The sequence below is a fragment of the Urocitellus parryii genome, chromosome 9, assembly GCF_045843805.1.
Source record: "Urocitellus parryii isolate mUroPar1 chromosome 9, mUroPar1.hap1, whole genome shotgun sequence".
Lineage (NCBI taxonomy): Eukaryota > Metazoa > Chordata > Mammalia > Rodentia > Sciuridae > Urocitellus > Urocitellus parryii.
This window is the reverse complement of record NC_135539.1, coordinates 60,113,047-60,136,306: the sequence shown is the minus strand read 5'-3', so window position 1 is coordinate 60,136,306 and position 23,260 is coordinate 60,113,047. Positions and strand designations below refer to the sequence as shown.

Here is a 23,260-nt window from a genome sequence, read left to right as displayed (position 1 = left end):
CTGCGTAATACTCCATGGTGTATAAATGCCACATTTTTTTATCCATTCATCTATTGAAGGGCATCTGGGTTGGTTCCACAGTCTAGCTATTGTGAATTGTGCTGCTATGAACATCGATGTGGCAGTATCCCTGTAGTAAGCTCTTTTAAGGTCTTCAGGGAATAGTCCGAGAAGGGCAATAGCTGGGTCAAATGGTGGTTCCATTCCCAGCTTTCCCAGGAATCTCCATACTGCTTTCCAAATTGGCCGCACCAATTTGCAGTCCCACCAGCAATGTACAAGAGTACCCTTTTCCCCACATCCTCGCCAGCACTTGTTGTTGTTTGACTTCATAATGGCTGCCAATCTTACTGGAGTGAGATGGTATCTTAGGGTGGTTTTGATTTGCATTTCTCTGACTGCTAGAGATGGTGATCACACGGCATTTGAATGAAAAGTAAAATAAGGCAAACTTGGACCCAGAGTGCAAACCCAACATTCCCAGAGGAAAAACCTACCAAGGAGACAGAATTAGTGTATCTAATTTGGGTACTTAAACCTCTATCTAACTAATCATTTTCTCTCTCAGAAGGATGTTATGCTAGGTAGAATAGCATCAAAATATTATTGAAGTCCAGACAATGACACATGGTGACCAATTAACTATTAATTTCCTCAATTCCTTTCCTTCCATAGTCTTCGACTCTATCTCAGAGGGAGACTGAGCTGGTTTTAGATGACTTCCTCCATGATCAATTCTGTTTTCTCTTGAGAGTCCCGGCCTCTTCTGTTTTGGACTGGTCACTACTTCACCCCTTTCCCCTTGTGCAGTAGGGCTTTGTAAATGGGCTGTCCAAATCGCTTGCAGTTTTGCAAATCCATTGGCATGAATATCCCATTATAAACATATTGAGAAACCAAAATTACTCTGTCGGCTAGCAGACAGAATACTGTTCACTCACTCACAACTGGGCAGCAAATGATTGCCACAGCAGAATGGATTTTTCACTGATAATGGGAGAAAGCTTGCAATGGATCTGGAATCAGTTATAATCCCATACCGGCATCTTACTATATGAAAAAAACTGGCCCATGAACATATTTGCCGTGTGATAAGCTTCTTACTTACTTTTTGGTCTTTTACAAATATATCCTTTGTAGGAAGAACAGTGAATATTATTCCAATACCCAGAAGATGCGTCTACAGCTACACAATCATTTCGTTCACCAGAGGGATCTCCAGTATTCCAGTTGACAAAGGAAACTGGATTGTTGTTTATCCAGAGCCACATCCCTGATCAACAAATAAAACCAATAAAAACAGAAGCTAAAAATAACCCATCTCAAAACAAGTTCAGCTTGCTATGCAGAATTTCTAAGCATATTATTTTATACTAGAATCAATAACTATTCATAACTAAATAGGCAAGACTATGATTATTATAGTGAAGTAAACCACGCACAGAGAATAGGTTTATTATATAGCTTGAGTTGAAAACATTTTTCTAATTAGCACAACTATTTATGCCTATCCTTCCCTAGCTTTTTTATTTTGGGAAAAAATGTTCTTTAAACCTTCTTAAACTTAGCTAGAGAATATATTTTTTTAATTAGAAACTGTGAAGATAATATAATACGATAAGAATTTTAGGTTCTTATCTCAAATAATCATGAGAGTTTGAATTTTCAAACTCATCACAAATTAAGCATTATTTAAGGCAAGACTTTCCAAAACTGAAGCTTCATTATACATACAACATTTTGAACTATTTGCAATTAAATAATAGTTCTGCAAAAGTTACCTTCAACATTTCTGAACAGTCCTATCCAAAAATTGGTTTTACTTTTAAGAGGTTCAACCCGATATGACAGAAAACTGGATTCAGCAGCATTTTCAATGGAAACCAGAGTGGAACCTGCAAGAGATTAAAAGGAAAGATATGAAACTTTAAGTAGCTGAAAATATTTTTATAAACAGTATTGATGGGAGCAATAAAAAATCAACCCAGCATCTCCACTAAAGAGGAAGAATTTCAAAGATTGAGCATTTTGTTTTCTTCAGTTTCAATTCTGGAAAATGTGGCTTTTAAAACATCATTTGTGTACAAGCATGGACTAGCACCTGCAAACATGAGGATGACATAGAAAAAGTCAATAAAGTTATGGGTCAGGGACCAGTTATAAATTCAGAGTACAAAGGAATGTAATAGGAGAAAAAAATCAATGCAATATGCTTCAGCCTCATCAAATATCCACTCCAGGTGAAGCAACTAAAAAGCAGGATGGAAAAAAAAATAGAATTTAAGAAGATAGGAGTGCAGCATTTTACGTACAAGGGACAGAAAATAATTCCAGGAAGAAATAATAAGAGGAAAGGCAAAGAAGGAGGGAAGCACAGAACTTCTTTAAGATCAGAGATGGCTTAAAGTTCCAGTGTAACACTAATCTGGGAAGATTAAAAAATATATATATGGGTTAGGACTGTCTGCAGATGGCAGAAGATTGGTAATGTGGTAATAAAGAACATTTTTTGAGGCATCAGAATGATGCAATGTATTATAGGAGTATTATTCCAGCTTCATTCATGAATGTCATCCATAGGACGGTTCAAAGGAAGAACAGAGAGCAAAGTGGAACACCAGACAAGCTGAAATTAATAACTCACGATGAATGGTCAGCATTAGATTTTATAGTAGTAATCTAAAGATTTATAATAATAACTAATATACTTCAAGCACTTAATGACAGACATTTTGTTTGGGACTTTAGAAGCATTATCTCATTAAATTTTCAGAAGGCCTCATTAAGTAGGTACTATTAACACCCCATTTTGTAGATAAGGAAAATAAAGTGCAGAGGATAAGTAATTTGCTAAGATCCTCACACTAACAGGGCATTAAGTTAAGGCACCCTGAATAAATCATACACTTACATCCCATTCTACTGGGTCCTGAGTTGTTTCCTTGGTTTTTATTTTTTTTTATTTTTTGCATTATTTTATAATTCATTCTTAAATATATTTTATTGACATTAGCCATTAAAAATACTTGTGACATACTTTAATGAATGAAGATCATTCATCTTTTTAACCAGATAAAACAGTTACCTGAAAATGAAAACAAAGTTCCTTTATATTCATTACAAAAATTTTAAAATGTTTAACAACATGAAAGAAAACTTCTTTTTTTAATTTTAAAACTCCAAAGCAGAGCAGGGTAAGGACCTCTAAAAATCATTTCCTTTAGAAAAACATTGAGAATGACAACAAATTTGTCAAAGTCAACTTTTGTCAAAAGCAACTTTTTCAGAATGCTGAAAATTAGACAGAGGCTTGCATTTTATGTAAGAAAATGATTAGATCTTGGTAATGACAGTAAGCTTTGTGGTGTTTTTACTTGTACTAATACCATTGCCATTAAGGTCTGTAGTGACCTTAAACACCAACATCCCTACCACCACAGTAAAAATCAGCAGCTTGGAAGGCACTAAAAGAATGAGAACAACCGGATTGGAGCCTTTTCCAAGCTGCATTCTCAAAGAATGTCCCTTATTTATCCTGTCTGATAATTCCCTAGAAAACTCCACTTGAAAAGTGTATCCTTATTTGACCTTATTCAGAGATCACTTATTGTCACTTGTTTCCTGGGAACATGAGTTTAAAAAAAAAAACAAAAAACTTATCAGTGGTAATTGCCTAAGACATTGATAAGAGTAGGGGCAAACAATAAGCTAACAAAAAATTAAAAGCAAGAGCTAGAGAATAAAATGTCCACAGGGGACTTTAAAAGTATTGACACATTTGTAGGGAACTAAAAGGTCACAGACACACACTGGGTGTGCATGTGCCCAGGGCTGTGTGCATGCCTGAGAAAGATAAGAAAAGGTCTTAAGTTTTCACTTCCATCTAATCTTTACAAAGGCTTTACAAAAGCAGGAAGTGAAGGCTAATGCAGAGTTTTAAATAGCTTGGATGGGTGTTGAAAGCACATCCCAGCACACACATATCCCCTCAGCAAAACCTGGGAGGCTTAATTAGTTCTAGGCACAATAAAACATGTGTGTACCATGTCTAGGAAATTCACATCTATGCACATCAGTATCAAATTGTCCAAAGACTGAGCATCATGAAACTAGCAAGAAGGACATGACTCAACACATACAGAGATTTTTTTTTTCTTTTCCGTGCAGGAGATTGACCCCTGGGCCCCACACATGATAGGCAAGTACTCTACCATGTCCCTAGCCCACCAGATATCTTAACACTGATTTCTCATCAGAAACCATGGAGGTTAGAAAGCTGTCAGAGGAAATATTCAAAAGGCTAAAATAAAATGAGAAATTTTCTATCCAGCAAAACTATATTTCAAAAATCTCAAGGACTCAGGAAGCTGAGGCAGAAGGATCAAAAGTTCAAGGCCAGTCTCAGCAACTTGGTAAGATTCTGTCTCAAAATAAAACATTAAAAGGAGGCTGGCAATGTAACTCAGTGGTAAGTGCCCTGGGTTCAATTCTTAGTCCATAATACTGAAAAATAAAACAAGGAAATATTAAAACATTCCTGAATTGTTTTGTTTTGTTTTGTTTTAATGAAGAACCAGGCATGGTGGCATATTCCTGTAATCCCAGTGACTCTGGAGGCTGATGCAGGAGGATCACAAGTTCAAGGCCATCTTCAGCAACTTAGCAAGACCCTCAGCAACTTAGTGAGACCTTATCTCAATATAAAAAATAAAAATGACTGGAAATATATCTCAGTGGTAAAGCACTCCTGGGTTCAACCCCTAGTACCAATAAATAGGAATTTTCACTATGAGATACTAAAGAGGATCCTTCTGAATGGAAAGCATCATGCTAAGTGAGCTAAAGCAGACTCAGAAACAAGGGGCAAATGTTTTCTCTCATATGTGGAAGGTAGAGCAAAATAAGGGAAAGAAAGAGGTGGGGGTGGGATTTAGCTATAAAGATAAAGGGAAGATCAGTGGAGTAGAAGGTGGAGAACATGAGGGAGGGAGAAGGACAGGAAATATAGGATGAACTTAACAAGGTTATGTTCATATATAAATGTACCAAAGGGAATTTCACCATTATTTATAAGTGGAAAGCACCAATCAAAAATAAATAAAGGAGTAAAAAGAAGATCAACAGAGGAAGGAGAAGAGGGAGAAACAGGAGAGGGGGAAAGGCAGAGGAATGGGGATTAAAAACAAATTCCTTGCATGTATGACTTTGTCAGAATAAACCCAACTACTATGCATAACTATAATGCTATTAAAAAAAGGATCTTTTGGTCTGAAATAAAATAAAAGCTTTGTGAAATTCAAATCCTCAAGAAGAAATAAAGAGCACACTAGGAAAGGTAAGTACATAGGTAAATGTAAAACATGGTACAAATGTATATTTTGTTTATAACTCCTTTTTATTGTATCTATTTTAAATATAGCTACATACAGCAATAATTCTCAATCTGTGTTGTTGCTACAAAGTGTAAAGGTGTTTTTATATGATAATAACAGCACAAGGAGGGCAGAGGGACTAGAGACTTGCAAGAGCAAAACTTTATATACAACTAAAATGAAATTTATGTGAATCTGATCTGGATTGTTTCTAATAAAGATGTTAATTGTAATTCCCAGGGCAACCACTAAGAAAATAACTAAAAAATATACAGATGCTCCCTGATGTAATGAAATTATGGCCTAATGAACCCAATGGGAAGTGAAAAAAATTTTAAATTGAACCATAACAAGTTAGAAATTATTTATATAATAAAATAAACAAGGGAATTAAAGTAGAAAACTAAAAATTATCTATTTAACATAAAATGGCAGTAATAGAGAAATAGGGAAATCAAAATGCATAAGACATAAAATAATGGCAAAATAGCAGATCAAAAAAATGGCAAAATAGCATACCAAATCCAACCTTATCAATAACTACACTGAATTTAAATGGAGGAGACACTAATGGAAAAAATGGAGATTGGTTGGACATTAATGTTAATTAATTAGAAAGATCTAAATAAATAAATATATCTAAAAAGAAGATACAAAGACACAAATAGTTTGCATAGAAAAGAATAGGCTATACAAATAATAACTTAAAAAGAGCTGGAGTAGCTATACTAATCCTAGACATTTAGAAAGAAAATTATTACTAGAAGCAATGAAGACATTCTGTAATGATAAAGTTTAATCAGGAAAAGATGATAATTGTAAACATATGACCTTATATCAGAGCCTCAAAATTTGAGAAATCAGACTTCATCTCACTCAGAATTTAAAATTTAAGGTCAAGGTTGACTTTTGAAGGAACCAAAAGGAAATGAGAATATTACCCTAATCTTTACATACCTCTGTTGGATGAAGAACCCCCAGTTAGGGAAATAAAAGTATAGTAAAGTTAATTCAGTAAGTATTCAGTAGAATTTAATTAAGTGACTTTTAAATGTACCCTGAAAAGTTTTATTTTTCTTGAACTTTTTTTTTCCAGAAGGAAAATCATTCATCTATGTCATTTCTATTTTAGTTCTGTTTTGCTTTTTTTTCCACTAATATTATGGCCAAATGTAAAAACTTGTCTATTAACAGTAAAGCAAATTGGCTCCTGAGCCAATTACTGATAAGAGTTTGAGCATATTCTGGAAAACTGAGGATGAGCATCCAAACAATTTAGAACTCTGGGGCAGAAAGATTTGTTCCACAAATAACTGATTTTTATCTGCATTTCCTAAAATTTTAAAGTTACAAAATTAGAAATTTTTCTTGTAATTTTTTTGTAATTTTTTGTAATTTTTCTCTTACATTTAAGAGATATGATGTGGACCATTCTGTTACCAAAAAAATAATTTAAAAAAAATAAATAGGTGGACTGGGACTGTGGCTCAGCAGTAGTTCAATTGCCTGGACTGTGTGAGGCACTGGGTTCGATTCTTAGCACCATGTATAAATAAATAAAATAAAGATCTATCAACAACTAAGAAAAAAAATTTTAAATAAATAAATAGGTAATTTTTACATCCCTTGTATTTGTAATTTATAATGTTATTAATGTCATTGTACTCTACACAATTGTGGAACTTTCTTTTAGGAAATGTGGCTCTTACCCATTCGAAGACACTCTAGAGAAGCTTGACCCCAGTTCCTTGTAAATGAAGACTCAATGTAGTAGCAGTGACCATGGAAAGGAATCCATGCAGATTGCTCTGATTCTGGACATCTGCCAGGCAGTTGTGGGGGTTCAGTGGCAGGTATTTCTATTAATAAAAAGACATTTAAAGCAAAACCTGAAGTTTCTACAGTATAGAGAATAATATTTTCACAGCTAAGGAAAATTATTATCATCTAACATAATAAAAAAGGAAACTTCTAAGGCTCATCATATGGCTCCACCATTTTTATTGTTCATTTTTCACTTATTTTAAATACATTTTAACAGAATGCCCTATGAGAATCAATCATACTTATAATTAAAGAGTATAAATCTATAAATATCTATAGTAATGTTAAAAGTTTAGAAAATAATTTTTATAAAGGAATTCCCTTTTTCAAGTCACTCTTTTCTTTTTCTGGAACCCTAGCTTCTTAATTGTAATAATGGTCCTTGTAATATAATTTATGATGTAGTTAGAATTCTGGGCTCTGTCCATGATATCTTTAGTTCTGGCAAATCTACATGCACTGTGATATAATGATACAGCTGTGGGGGAGGAATCTATCATTATAGATTCAGAGAACAACCTCAATAGCAGACATTCAGGGATTTTAAAAGAGCAATTAAACTCTAGAAATGAAGAAATTTTCCTCTTTCCATTATTTTGACCAGTATGTTCGATTGACAGCCAAGTCGGTCTTTTGTTAGGTAAGGGAAAATGTCTTTATTTTAAGCTACGCATGACACATTACCATTTAATAACATCAACAGTGGTGTGTAGGAGCTTATTCAGAAAATTCTAAATTTTCCAACTGTTTTTGTATACTCAATTACCATCTGATCTTTTGCAGAGAAAGTAAAAACTTTCGTTGCAGTATGATGTCTTCCAGTAACCATCAACATCTAGGTAAACACATGCTGATTTCATCTTTGGCTCATCAGCTGCCCAATTAGTGTACCTCATCCTCCATTTATCAGTCCAAACATATTCATTATTGGTCTGCAAGAATAAAAACAACAATGAACATGGATGTCTTGCTTCATTTAGAAAATGCCAAAAGAATCAAATGAAGAAAAAGTATATTCAAGGCTGTTATTTGACCAAGAATCTTGAACATATGGGGGGGAAACATTATAAATCATTTCTACCAACTCAAATTCAGGAAAGGCATCCTTTCTTATAAATGGTTATTTCTTGGAGATTCCTAGGAATACATCTTTTGAAGCTATTTTGAAAAACACTGACTAAAAAAGGAAGTCTGCCTTCTTCCATGAAATTTTCTTTGTTTTCACGTCTTTAGGGTTTAAGTTTGATCATTATAACAAATAAAATATTTCTTACATTATTGAAATTATAATAAACTTTAATTTTCATTGATTCATGGATCCCTGAGAGAAGCACTAATCTCTACTGATCTTTTCATTGTTCTGCTGTAGAAACAGCACCAGTGATAAATGACATGACAGGTAAGGTAATTTAAGTGGGTAAATAACAGAGGCACCATGATCTCTTGACTCCCAGTTAGGTGTCCTTTCAATGATGTGAATCATGTCATTTTTAAAAAAGCTGGTTGTTTTATTCTACTTGCACACTAATTTCTTAACACATTTTAAAATTTTTTTAGTTGTCAAGAGACCTTTATTTAATTTATTTATATGCAGGGCTGAGAATTGAACCCAGTGCCTCACACACAATAGGCTCTACTGCTGAGCCACAACCCCAGCCCCAATTTCTTATCACATTTACCCAGACAAATTTATGGTCACAAATGATAGCATCAAAAATATTATTTATGTCCTTTTAACAGTCTAAGGTATTTTATAGCTGACATATAACATTAACTAAAGGTGACCGAATTTTTTAAATAATTCAAACATTTCCCCCTTTTACCAAGTCAATTGTCAAAGATCCAATGACAAAAATTAAAAATATATGTCATCTCATCAGAAATTTTTTAGTACTTCCCCACGTTTAATCAAAATCCCTGAAAATCATTGATTCCACAGACATAAGGGAAATAACAGTACTGTTTAGTCATAAATATTAGCATTTTAGAGAACTAATTATTCTAAAAGCAAAGAAAAGCTTAGTTTAAACTCGAAGAGAACTGTGACCATGTCTACGAAAAGAAAATGAACGATTGATCAAGTAGATTAATTATTAAAAACACAGTCAACAGAGATGTAAAAATGTCTCACTTAAGTTTAATCACAAAAATCATATGGGTAATTTTAAATATTCACTTCCCTGCTTAGGAAATAGTCACTGTATAACGTGTAAATGTCCATCTCCGCATCAAGTCACTGGAAGCTAATAACGTCTGACAGCAATCTACTTTCCAGTTTCACCTCCCTCTCATCCTTTTCCCTCTTCTTGACATTCCTTATGTTCTACCATCCTACGCTACATCTAAAAGGGTTGACTTTCCCTGAGGAGTCCTCTTGGTCCTCTCCCCTGGCCCGACTCCTCCAATAACACTTTGTAGGTGCTCTCTTTAGCACTTCTTATCTTATCCCTTAATGACCTACTAACACCTCTATTTCCTCTATTTTAGAGGTTTTCTGGTTGACTAACTGGGTCAACATGGAAGGACAGATGGACCACAAGGAATCAGAGAAGACTCATTTAGTGATATTTTGGTAACTTATCACCACTCTTAGTTCTTGGCCTCTTCCGTCACTCTGCCCTATTCACTGACAATCTCCCTTTTCTATGAAAGATTATAGTAAATTGACTGCAGTGAAATACTTCTCACAACATGGATGAAAACTCTACAACCGTGGGACCCATAACAACTCCAGAATACTTTACCACCAAAAAAATTTAAGAATCAAAAATGTCCCCATCACCTAGTAACTATGCCCTGACCTGCTTTCTTAATCTCATGACAGAGTCATAATCATGACACTGGGAAGAAATAAGCAAGTAGTGGAAACTATTCAAATACAGAATATAATTTATTATTAAAAAGCAAGAAAGTGAATATCGGTCAGATCATTCTGAGTTTGATTTCTGACACACACATCACTAGCCTACTAGATCCCTGAAGGCAGGGGATCCTTCTTATTTATGTTGGTACCATTCACACTGCCCACCATAGTTTCTTTCACATAAGTGTTCAACAGAATGAACAGAAAGACAATTATCCAACCACAACCATAATTTTATCAATCATGACAAGTTGTACACATTGTTACATCTTACCAAATTACTGTTCAGAGCAATCCACACAGGTACATTAAAAGCATACATCTGCATCCATGCAAATGCATTGCTGTAGGGATCCAGAATACTAGAAATGAGAGAATTGGAATTCTTGCAATATGTCTCAGCATCATACCATGTTAACTTCAATTTCATGAGTGAATAGCTGCTTTCACCATATTTAATAAAGCCACCCTTTGGGGTTGGTGTTGGAGAATAAGGCAAAGAAGGATCTACAAAAAAAATTTTTGATTATTTTTATTAGCATTATCAATAATTATTCATTGCACATCACAAATCCAAACTGTCCAGTGTTAAAATAGTTTCATGAGCCATTTTGCATTAGAAATCAGAAACTTTATTTTTAATCCATTAGCCTAATTAAATTAAATAATTTCTGAACTAAGAATACTAAGGCAGGTATTTGATCAAGTATCTAAACTAAAAAAATATATGTATTGCAAATTCAATGTGATCTAATATCTGGATGAACGAAATGTCATCCCCGCATGAGTTTGCATCTGTTCATACCTGTTTGACTCAACCTGTGAGTAATTCACTTTTCACAAGATAGGTTCTAAAGTGAAGCTCTACAAACACAAGCTACTGGTTCATTTAACCTTGGTCTAGGATCAAGCTTTACTCTTACCAGTTATTTATGGAAGCAATAGCTGAAGAAAATGATTTTCTAGGTCCTTCCTTAGACCTTCACCTCTTATCCAAACTGAGCCAGGGGCACATCAGCTCTGGATCTTTCCTCCTTAATATCTTAGCGTGGATTCCTAAAGCTTTATGTTCCTGCCTGTATTCCAGGCCACATAAACAAGACACAAGGCAAAGCCTGTCTTTGTTTGCCTTAGCTGATACCCTAGGGCAGAGGTCAGCAAAAAGCAGCCAGAGGATTAAATCTGGCCTATTTGGTTTTTAAATAAAGGCTTTTAAATGCCAGGGGGGGAAAAAAACTCAAAGAATATTGCTTAAAATGTAATCATGATATGAAATTCAGATTTGCATCCATAAATAACAAAGTTTGATTGGAACATAGACACACTTTTCTGTTTACAGGGTGTTTATGATTGTCGATGACCACAACAGAATTGAACAGTCCCAACAGACATTTGCAACTGGCACAAGGTAAAATATTTACAACCAGGTTCTTCACCGAAAAGGTGCCCCCTGGCTGAGGTTTCTAGATATCCTTGCTTACCTGTTTTTGTCCTGGCCCATTTTCTGACCTCTTCCACTTTATACCAGCCAATCTGTTACCTGCCCTGTTCTGTTACTATAGAAGGACCCAAAACTTTCTCTGGGTTGTGCCTTGTATGAGGTGACCTCATTCCAGCAAGGGAGCAGCCTCCCTTTCTTCTGCTGTTACTGCCATCTTGTGTTGATATAATATCATTAAACTAAGGGACCCTGATAGGATCCCTAAAATATTACAGCCCTCATGGAACTGCCCTACAGCTCCCCAACATGGGGACATTGGGCTCATAATAATGCCACTGAGAAAATTTAGAACCATTAAATGTAACAAGTGAGGCTTGAGGTAAAACTCATAGAAAAAAAATCGTGATACAGGTGATACCCAACTAGGTAAACTTAGCTCCTCTGTCCATTTTACTTATTCATAAAAACACGCATATTAAAAAAAGTAGGAGGAAAAAAATTAAAATATCAAGAGGTTGTTTTTGGTGGTTAGAGCATAGCAAAGACGATGTCTTATATATTCTTTAAAACATTGTTTCATTATGTTAAAAGATTTTCAGATCTAGATAATATAGTTGTAGAGGTTTTGAAAAACACAGAATACCAGAAAAGAAGGAACTTAAGCTGTCTTTTTATCCCACTATCTGAAGACAATGATTTATTCCTATTTTCTCATATTATCGTGGTCTTTTTAATTCTTGACTTTTAAGAGAGAGATGGCAATTTTGATAGTTCATAGGTTATGCAATTTGATGTGCTATCTTTTTTCACTGTAACACCGTGAACTTTTCCTTAAGTCATAAAATTTTGAAAATATATTATGCATGGAAAAATATTCTATCACTTATGTTTATGAGAAGTAGGAAAAAAGAAGATTTTGAACAAGCTTGTGAATCACTATTCACTTCTGAAAAGAACTTCCCTCATTGCCCAAAGAACACAGGCACAAACAGCAGCTCTGATACTACTGGCAGCCCAAGGCCAAGTGCAGTGGGCCATAGTACAGGCATCTCTAGGATCAGCAAGGGGATTGGTCCCCGGACATCCCTTCCTCACTTGGATTCAAAATCTGCAGATGCTCCAGTTCCCTATATAAAATGACATCTAATCTGATTTAAACTTACACAGTATATACATGTACTGAAACATTGCGTGGTACTCCCTTTACAGGTACAATATTGTATGTTTTATGTAGTAGTTACAATTAATTGAATAAACAACAAAATAAAAATGACATATAACCAATGCACATTCTCCTGTATATTTTAATCATCTCTAGATTACTTATAATATCTAACACAATGCAAATGCTATGTGAATGTTCTTATGCTGTATTGCTAAAGGCATCATGACAAGAGAAAACATCTGTATATGTTCAGTACAAATGCAATTATTTTTCCAAATATATGAATATCAAAGATCTGCATCTGATTTGATCCACAGGTATTGAATCACAGATACAGAGGGCCAACTGTATAAAGAGGGAGGGACATGGCCTCAGCTGACTTTCAGTCCTCTCATGAGTTGACATTAGTTTCCTGATTCCCCAGAAAATACTGAACAATCTGTCAGGTCTGGGAGAACAAGTCCCTCCTAATTCAGTCTCATCCTCTGAGGGCTGTTCTCAGGATAAGCCCCTTCCTACCCTCAACCCTCACCTCTAATCGATTTTTAAATTTCTGATTCTTTTGTGTAGCTAGACATCATTATTCTAGTTTCACTAAACATTGCAATGTGTTGGCACCATTGTATTGATTCACTGTAAATATCCACATGTTCTCTTATATTTTTATTGAATCATGTTCAGCTTTCCCAGGAAAAGAGAAACTTAAGGCAGATACCTACATTTTTTAAGATACAGGCTAGAAAACAAATAATGAGTCATATGTGATGTTTTGTGCCAATGGTTCTCACATTCTGTAAGTTGAACTGTAGTATTCTTGTGCTGACATTTAAAAACAAGGTACAGTAGGACAATATTCCAGGTTTCTAACAAACTTAAGTTTCCATTTAAAGTTTAATCTGCACAGAGCTCTCTGTAATGAGGAGGAGCAGACTTCATGAATCAAGAGTAGAAACTCCTTTAGTCTATCACAGCCTCAGATGGATTAAAGCGAGAAGCAAACAGGCCTATTGATGTGCAAAAATGGTCCAGTTTTTAAAAACACATTCTAAACCCTTTCTTCCACAGGCAGGTGAGGCTTGGCAGGACTTACCAGGATCAGTCTGGCATATGTAGCCTCGCTTACTGTCACAGGTATCATCCATCCACATTCCTGCATCTCTTGATTTGCCTCCAATGATAACAACACAGTCGGCCTGTACATTTATAGATAAAGAAAAAAAAAGAGAGAATATTACTCAGCACTCAAAGAGAATAAAATTATTACATTTGCAGGTAAATGGATGGAGTTGGAGAATATCATGCTAAGCAAAGTAAGCCAATCCCAAAAAACCAAAGGCTGAATGTTCTCTCTGATAAGTGGATGCTGATCCATAATAGGGAAAAATGGAGGAACTTTGATGGGCCAAAGGGGAGGGAGAGGTGCGGAGGGGACATGGGGGAAAGATGGTGGAATGAGATGGACATCATTACCTTAGGTACATGTATGACTGCACATATCAAGAGATACTACATTGTGTAACACCATAGAAATGAGAAGTTGTGCTGCAATTGTGTACATTGAATCAAAATGCATTCTGCTGCCATATATACCTAATTATAATTAATTAATTAAAACTACTTTATATTACAAATTTTTATGAGAATATTATTATTCATATAGAATGGTTGTATGAGTAAATAGAGTAATTAATATGAATTACCTTTATTAGTTATAAAAATACTAAATTACAAAATAAAAAATTATTAAGAGGCAAAAAAGAAGTAGGATTTAATAACTATTAAAACAGCTCATTAATAAGCAAAAAAATGTCCCTCAGTATTCTTAACTTTGTGGAGTTTTAAGGTAGTCCTCATTACAGTATATTCAGTCCATCATTACTTTCCAACCAACTGTAGATCCCTCACATTTAAACCCTTGCTCTCTGATTTGAAAAACAAACAGATCTGGATAAATTTTAGAGATAGGCTTGAAACTTTGTTATCAGAAATGTTATTAATTTCTACGAAAACTTAGGAACCAAAGTTACTATGAGAACACGATCTCTTCCCCATATGAATTCTCACTATCCCAAACCCAGAAGGAGGGATCCTATGATTAAAGGGAAATGAGAACAATTCATATTGTTCATCACTAACTTAATTTATAAAAGTATTATTTCAGTTTCTGAACAAATTATTAGTATAGCCAGAAAGTTTCACATCTTATTTGTAATTTTACTAGGGAATATGACAGGGTTGGAAATATATTCCATTTGTTTAGTTGTGAATGTGTTTTTAATTCCAAGAGCCCATAGAATAGTCTAACAATCAAAAGTAAACCAAAAAGCCTCATGAAACCTGTACCTGCCAGTGGCTTTTTTTAATCAACCATTGTAATGACTACAGTTTACATTCATAATGTCTGACACTGGTCTAAGTGCTAGACATGTATTAATTCATGTAAATTCACACGCATCCTTGTGAGGTAAGTACTATGATTGTGCCCATTTTTAAGATGAGTAAACTGAGGCATGGGGTCACACTTGGGTCCCAAGTTCACACTGCTAATAAATAAAAAAGCTTTCAAACTCAGGCACTTAGGCTCTAAACCTACACATTAATGACAAGTTTCACTGCTTCCCAAAGAGGGAGATATGCAAGGTACCCTGGAGGCAGGAGGGCTCCCAGGGAAAGGGCTTCTTGTTGATAAAGAGCCATAAAGGAATGGATGATTGGATGTAAATGCCAGGAACTTTCCTAATCTACCAGCATGCCAAGGAGATAGAGCAGAAAGATGGAAAAAAAATTTGCATTTATGGCGATGCTGGTGAGCCATGTATCATACTTCACAAATTTCAAGATGCATATTTTTCACATATTAACATTTCTAAATAAAAGATGCATATCATAGTCAGCAGCACAACAGAGATTATCTGACAGTCATTCTTTTTGAGTGGCACGTACAATAACAGTGAATTTTTCAATCAATGTTACCTTAGGTATTATACCTTAGATATAATGAAATACTGTAATTAGTCTTTCAGACTCTGGACTTTCTGTCATGGAAAAAAATCCATATTCCTTAGTGTTGATACTGGTTGGTGTGTGTGTGAGTGTGTGTGTTATATTTATGGATTACAACATCCGTCTAGATAAACTCACCCTTCCATAGAACTGAGTTACTGGTGCTGCAGCCTCCTAACCACATGAAGGTATTTGAGGACTTGAATGCAGTGGCCAGCTTCTAAAATTTCACCTAAGTACAAGGTCATGGACTACCCCATTGGCTCCACCCAGCCCAACTCTTCAGAAAGTGAGTTTTGGATCATTTAACTTCCACCTCTATCTTCCTTCCATTTCCTCTTCCTTTTTAAACTCAAATATAGGAAAAATGCAGAGTGTGCATTTTCTTCCTTTCTGTTTCTTTCTCTGTCTTTTGCTCTAGAAAACATACCTTCACAAATTTAAAAGAATAGAAATTAGGGCTGGGGTTGTGGCTCAGCAGTAGAACAATTGCCTCACCCATGGGAGGCCCTGGGTTCGATCCTCAGCACCATATAAAAATAAATAAATAAATAAAATAGAGGTATTATGCCCAACTACAACTAAAAAATAAATATTTTTTAAAACAGAATAGAAATCAGACACAAACTATAATGAGAATTAACCGGAAATCACTATTAGCTAGAAAATCTCCAAATACTTAGAAATTAAAGAAAATGCTGTCAAAAATACTAAGTCAATGATGATACACCAATTTAATTATTTTTAATGTGATTGTAGTTCATAAACAATGCAAATGATGAAAGTGTCCCTGTGAAGTAAACATACCCTTAACCCATTTTCTGAGTCATAGCTCATGGCAGATCCCACTACCATGCAGCTATCTTGTCAACCTCCATTCTGCCAGCATCCTTGTCCCATGAACCTTAACTATCCCATACCCTTAAGTCCTACATTCCAAAGATTCTCCACCCATCCACATCCACAATCTTAGTTCTTCTTTTCTTCCATTAGCCTGACTCACAGTCTCTGCTCTACTCCAAAAATCTTGTGGTTTTAAGTGCAAGCCTTTTAAAGGTTAAAAACAAAATCATACATTTTTTCATGCTTTTTACAATTCCTAGCACGTTGTTTGACACCAGCAGGGTGACAGTTCTATTACATAAGAATAAAAGTAATAAAGAAGTGATAGTCTTCGGTTCATGCACAAAAACACATGTGTTTAGCACAGTGTTTAGCACATAAAACATCCTGTAAATAGGAGCTCAATAATGATAATGATGATACTGATGATATCTTTAGGAGCAATAGTAGCTTCCAGACCTGCACCCCAAATACTACAACAGCTGCAAGGGGCAAGGGACAGCTAATGGAAAGAAAGTTGATAAACCCTGGGTTCAAGAGTTACTACCAGCAATCCCTTCTTATTAGAAAGCCAGTTTTCCTACTGCTCACTACCACCCATCCCCCAAGGCAAAGAGCTCCCAACCAAACAGAAACCCCTTCCTCAAGGTCTGAAATAATTAAAAGCTCCAAGAACGGACCAAATTAAAGAATACTCTTGTAGACTTTTTACCATGGGAGGTTAATCAATAATAAGATGAGTCTACTAAAGCCCGATAGTGCATAGAGATGTGATCTGAAAGTCATATTTACATCTTCATAAGAAAGACTGCTTCTTCTTCCACCAGGGTAACCTTTCCCCCAGTTTGTATAATGAACTCCTCGCCCATCTGTCCAAAGGAACGTGTGCTCTGAATTCACATCATTCAGCCCAGTCCAGGCATTAAAAGTGGAGTCCTTCATGAGATGGGTAAGAAATGCTAAAAGAAAGTTTCAAAAACTGATTTTAAACCTCAGGGGTTAACACTCAAAATACAGAAAATATTTTTATATATGTTCATTTTCAAATACAGAGCATGTGTTCAAGACTTTATTATTATTTAAAAGCACTTACCACGAAAATAAACACATTCTAACCTTAGTATCATGTTAGCCACTGAACTTTGGACTTTGAAAAGTTTCCTACAATAAAAGACTAGGTTTTATCGAGGCTACTGGCAAGGCACCAGGGCGAGGGACCCAAAGGAGGCTGAAGTTCATCCCATGCCCCACTCTCCTGTTGTACACCTTGATCTGGGTTGTGGTTCCCTACTATCCTGCAGAAAGAGGTACATATTTTTAAAAATTCATAAAAAGTCATCCTATGAATTAGCAGCTGCTCCTAATTACGAAAATAAAACTCTCCCATTATAACCACTATGGAAGAGAAGGCTCTTAAAACTTCCAAAAATCAACATAAGGAACATTAGCTTCTCAAACTAGCTGTATCTCAGATTGCTGAAGGCAAAGAGCAAACCAAGTGGGATTCCTTCTGGATGGGCAACTCCTAGGGATCGGTGGTCATTTGCTGAGTGTGCTCAGACCAGAGCACCTCTGAGACTGCAGTGTTCCCATCATTGGGTAAAGAGATCTAGAGAAATTCAGATCATGTAGTGCAATATGGTTTCTTGTTCCTTTATCAGTTCTGTGGCAGAGAGGACAGTGGCAAATACCCAGGAGCTATAAAAAGGTTTAAATGCACATGTGCCCCATTCCTTTCCATTAGCTCATGCCTATTGCAGCAGCTGCCTTCTGCTGCCAGAAACTGTGCCCAAACCATTGGTTTCTAAGTGGATGAGACCTGCTCAAAAGCAGTCTGCAAACATTTATGCTTGAACATGGCTCCTGAATGTAAATTGGCAATGAAATGACTAAGGGATTGGGGTTACTAATAGAAAATGCACTCAAAGTCTACAGAGATCCATTGGTCTGTTTACTGATGAACCCACAGTCCCAAGGAACCGCCATTGCCACGTTAACTCTTTGCAGAGGGGTAGAGGCAGCAACCACCACACCTCGAGACTAACTTTTTTTCTCAATTAACTAAAGGTAAAAAAACAATAACAAGAAAAAGACTTCTTCCGACATGTTTCAGAGAAACAAGAGCATGGGCAGATATTTACCTTGGTTTAATTTTGATTCATGAATAAGATCCTAAGATTCTTCCCAACTTGACATGAAATGTGGAAAAGTTCCACCTGCCAATATTCAGCCTGACTTTTTTCACTGCCAACAGCCACAATAAGAATTCAACAATGTGTGCCTGTTTTGCCAGGAATAATGTTATTTTATCTGAAAATTGTTTCCTTCTGTACATCTCTATTACCCACGTTCTAATTTTGTTATGCCAGGAATCAGCACTTTGTGGTTAAGAGAGGAAATCCATTATTGTGTTTCTCTGCTGGGTATTAGGTTAATACATTTTGAGCCCAAAATGTGGAGGCCAGTTAGACAAATGTGAATGTAATATTCTGGTAACGTGTGCTGTGGCTTGACCCTCTTCTTTGGGTGTCTGGCAAGTTGTTGAACTTGTCAAAGATTCTCATTGAATGCTTGGTTGGTTCGTTGTACAATTTGTTCTAGAAGAGCGCATGACAGCATTTATACAGTAAATACGGGGAGAGCACCAGGTAGGTTTCTAGTTCCTTCTTTCTTGTGTACTTTTGAAAAAATATCATTTTTGGTAGTAAGTGATTTGAGAAGTCAAAGAATCTCAGAATAAAAAAAAAATAGAGAGAATATCCAGTCTACATTTTTTTTCCTATAACACCCTCAGAAATGAATGTATACAACAAACATCTAATGAACCTCTTCCCTATACTGTGTAGAAGCCAATATGTCTGGCTCTGTCATATGCACCTGAATATTCTCCAGTTTAAGCATCTATCTGATCAGTTTTTGCTCTTGGGATGGCCTCTTCGTTTTTAACCCAAATCTGTTTCCCTGTAACTGCCACTTCTTGGTCTTAGGTTTTCCTTTGGGGGGCTGCTCAGGATAATCCTCCAAATTGTCTAACATTAGGGTCTTTTATTCATGAGTCCCTTGCAGTGGTTTCCAAACCCTTTATCATTAGTCTGAATCTCCTGCAGTTGGTAAACATCCTCCTTCAATAGTACAAATCACTGGGTTAGGGTTGTGGCTCAGTGGTAGAGCACTTGCCTACCATGCATGAGGCACTGCCTTCGAGCCCCGGCACCACATAAAAAAACAAAATAAGCAAAAGTACAAATCACAAATTTAACCTAATACCTATCTTAGCAAAGCAGCCCCACCAAAGACCACACAAACTGATTGAGTTCCTATCTTTGATGACAGTAAAATGAATTTTACCATCTGCTATATGACAAGGTCTCTCCTTTGATGCTCTTCATTGCTCTGGTTTATCCTCACATTTTATCAAAAAAAATTTTTTCTAAATTTGTTCATAGTTCACATTTCTCCATTTTATTGTATTATAAGTCATAGGATCATGTGACTAGAGGAGAAGTAAATGGGAAATCGGCAACTTTTTCTTTTATTCTAGGAACCACTTATCCTTGGCTCTTTGGGAAACAAACTGATTTAGTAAAATCGGGATGTGACTGAAGCTGGGTTTGATTCCAAACTTCTCTTTTACCAGGCAAGTTCCCTGACTCAAGGCTCCTGAACACCATTTCCTCACTCTCCGACTTGAATAATAATTCCTGCTTCATGAAGTGGCTACGAAAATGGAAAAGGATTCCATGTAAAAGACCCAGCATGATGCCTACAACTGAATAAAATTATTCTAAATAAGTTTTGTTGTGGTGTTTTTTTCCTTTTCCCCTTACTGGTTTTTACTCTGAAAAAAAAACAAAAAGATACAGTCCGTAATCTTACCATTCCATGAGCAAACTTACATACTTAAATTCTTATCAATGACTGGGAAACGACCTGCATACCTTGCTCTTTTTCATTGCGTATGGATACCAAATTTCCTTTGAATCTGATGCAAGTTTTTCGTGCCTCTTGCCAATTTTTTCTTTCTTCTTCAGCAAATCCAAAGATTTTGAAACACTGAGATGGAAGGAGAAAAACAGGGGTTCATTAAAGATAATAAAGTTTGCTCTATGGAAATCAAAATTACTCATCTAGCTTAGAGCTAACTGTAGTTCAATGGTAAACCACTTGCTTGCACATGTAAGGCACTGGGTTCCATCCTCAGCACCACATAAAAACAAACATATAAAAGTAAAAGTATTTATTTATAAATAAATATATATATATATATATATATATATATATATATATATATAGTTGTAGATGGACACTATTATGTAAAGGATTAGAGCTAAATACAAATTTTATTAACAACCAAATAGGGATTAAAAATTATGTTTGCTTTTTGCAAAGTTTTATTCCCCCTTGAGATAAAGCATATAATGATTTGGATATCTTAAGTATGTTGTTCTCAGATTCTATTGAGAATTTGTCACAGGAACCTTCACTTATACTTGCCAAAAATTTCCTAAAGTGCTGAGTAAGCAAAAGTTAACTTTGAGCTGAGAGATCTGCATCGTCACTGTCCATGTTGGTTGATGTCAAGACTACAAAGAATTCTCCTAATACCTTGTTATTGTACCAACTCCAACCTTCTTTACAGCCACCTGGACTGGGGTGCGTAGTAGGCATAACAGTGGCATTAATGCTGCTGTTGTGTCGCTGGCAAATGAAGGCATTTGGATAGCCACAGTTAATGTCATTCCAAAACCCTGGCAAACAACAAAATAGTTAAATTAGACTTACATGTTTATGTTTCAAAACACTTACTCTACTTTAGAAATATGTTTATATTTTATAAGGGTTCTCAAAAATAGTTTAGAATATAATCAAATGGGTTTTTTTTCACAAGTGACTAGAAGAATCCATGTAATATCCCTTTTGCTATTTTACTTAGACCAATAATAGTTCAACTTTATAGAGATTTCTATGAACCAAGCGTGTGCTTGGTGTTGCAGATACATTATCTAATTAACAATCTCTACTAATAATAACAAACTAATAATATCTAAGCATCTGTACAATTTTAGATGCATTATCTCACAAAATCAGAGTAGGTCATTATTCCCATTGTAGAGCAATAAATAAAGGAGCTAGAAAAAGAGATAAAGTGATAGATAAACATATTCTGGATATTTGTCACAAGTAAGATCATGAAAAAATGTTTTTAAATTTGGGAAGAAATGAGAAGATTGACTATCATTTGTTAGTTTAATGGTAAGCATCCTTACACATTTCTCTTTATAAATTGAATAGCTATGCTGTTAAGATTAGAACTGTCCTGTTTTCTTGCTTGACTTAAGTGTACACTTGCTACTTTTACCCTAAGGATGTAGGAAATGACACATAACAGCACAAAACAAACTCCAGAAGATTTGTGTGTTGTCTACCTGAAGTTGTATACATGGTTACACAGTTTTCATCCTCATTTGCAAAATTGGGTTCACCTGTGGCCCAAGCCACATAATCCACTTTACTTCCATCCATCCAACTGGAAAAGAAAATTCAAGCATTTTGCAACAATTCATTCAGTAACATAATGGGCTACAACCTGGAGATGGGAAATGGCAAGTCAATCAAAGGGAAGGAAGCATAGGATGCCCAGCAAACAGAAGAAAGAATCTAGAGACACTGGCAGGAAAATCCCAAGGCCCAGGTATTTGGTTGTCCCTGCCCCATTGTAGCAATCAATCCTCATGCCTATGGGTCAAATTCACAAACAATATCAAATTGGATTTAATCTTATAAAACATCATCTATCTTTGTTTTAGTATATCATCAGTCATTAGTAAATTGTCCACTAAAATGTACTAGACAGATATGAATGATGAATACTTTTTCTCCCCTCTTCTTTCGCCTCCCTGGAAGAAACTACTTTTAGGTCTGAAGTAGGAAAACAAATGAAGATCCCAATTGCTCTGGAAGTTGGCCAGAAGCAGAAATCCCTCCACAGTACTATTCAGGCACAATTCCCACATAACCACCCATAGAGAGGCAGAGAATACAGAATTTCTTATTAGGCCCATTCTTTGAGTATTCTGGTCACTCTGGTTCTTTGTAAAGTAGATGGGCCAATGCCTATTTGCCTAAGTTATAGAAACACAAAGACTGTGAGAGCTGGGAGGAAAAGAAATCACCAGACCCTGCCTTCTCATTTTAGAGATGATAAAATAGGTCCTTTAAAAATAACGAGTTTGAAGTTACATCCCTTGCTCAAACAAGTTAATAAACGACCCATGGAACATATGTGGCTAAGATGTTCATGCATAAGCTGGGAGGCCATGTCTGCTCTTCAAGTTCAGATATGTATTAATAAATAAGGAAAGAAACCTCAAAATTGTACTAATATCTTCCCTCCTACGCAGTTTTTCTTGGCTCCTCTATCCAACAAAAAGCAGGACAATCATTGTTTTGAAAGGAAAGTACTTCTTGCAGTTGAAAGAGCATTCAAAACCCTGCAGCTGAGCAGTTGGTGTGGATCAGCAGTCAAAAAAGGATCCTTTGGTTCTAGGTGCCATTAATCCAATGGGATCATAATTTTTAAAATAAATTTAGCATTAATATTTATCTAATATAATCTCCTAGTTGATGATTTACTGGTGGCTGAAAGATAGAAAGGTTACATTTTGCAAGATTAAATCCAATTTTAGTTGTTTGAGAATTTGTAACATTGAAAATATTTAATAGGATCATTTATAATTCCTTTTTACTTT

At 35.5% G+C, this 23,260-nt stretch overlaps 1 protein-coding gene across 1 annotated transcript in view; it reads right to left on the bottom strand.

The window, feature by feature from the left end:
- The window catches only part of Mrc1 (mannose receptor C-type 1), an 84,872-nt gene that overhangs the window by 3,019 nt on the left and 58,593 nt on the right, over positions 1-23,260 (bottom strand). The window contains exons 19-28 of the mRNA XM_026407751.2: positions 21,938-22,038; positions 21,117-21,259; positions 20,450-20,564; positions 17,304-17,470; positions 13,756-13,858; positions 10,334-10,566; positions 7,963-8,128; positions 7,082-7,231; positions 1,782-1,895; positions 1,109-1,273 (exon numbers count right to left, since the gene is read on the bottom strand). Coding sequence (XP_026263536.2) covers positions 1,109-1,273; positions 1,782-1,895; positions 7,082-7,231; positions 7,963-8,128; positions 10,334-10,566; positions 13,756-13,858; positions 17,304-17,470; positions 20,450-20,564; positions 21,117-21,259; positions 21,938-22,038 — 1,457 coding nt within the window. The remainder of the gene's footprint in view (positions 1-1,108; positions 1,274-1,781; positions 1,896-7,081; positions 7,232-7,962; positions 8,129-10,333; positions 10,567-13,755; positions 13,859-17,303; positions 17,471-20,449; positions 20,565-21,116; positions 21,260-21,937; positions 22,039-23,260) is intronic.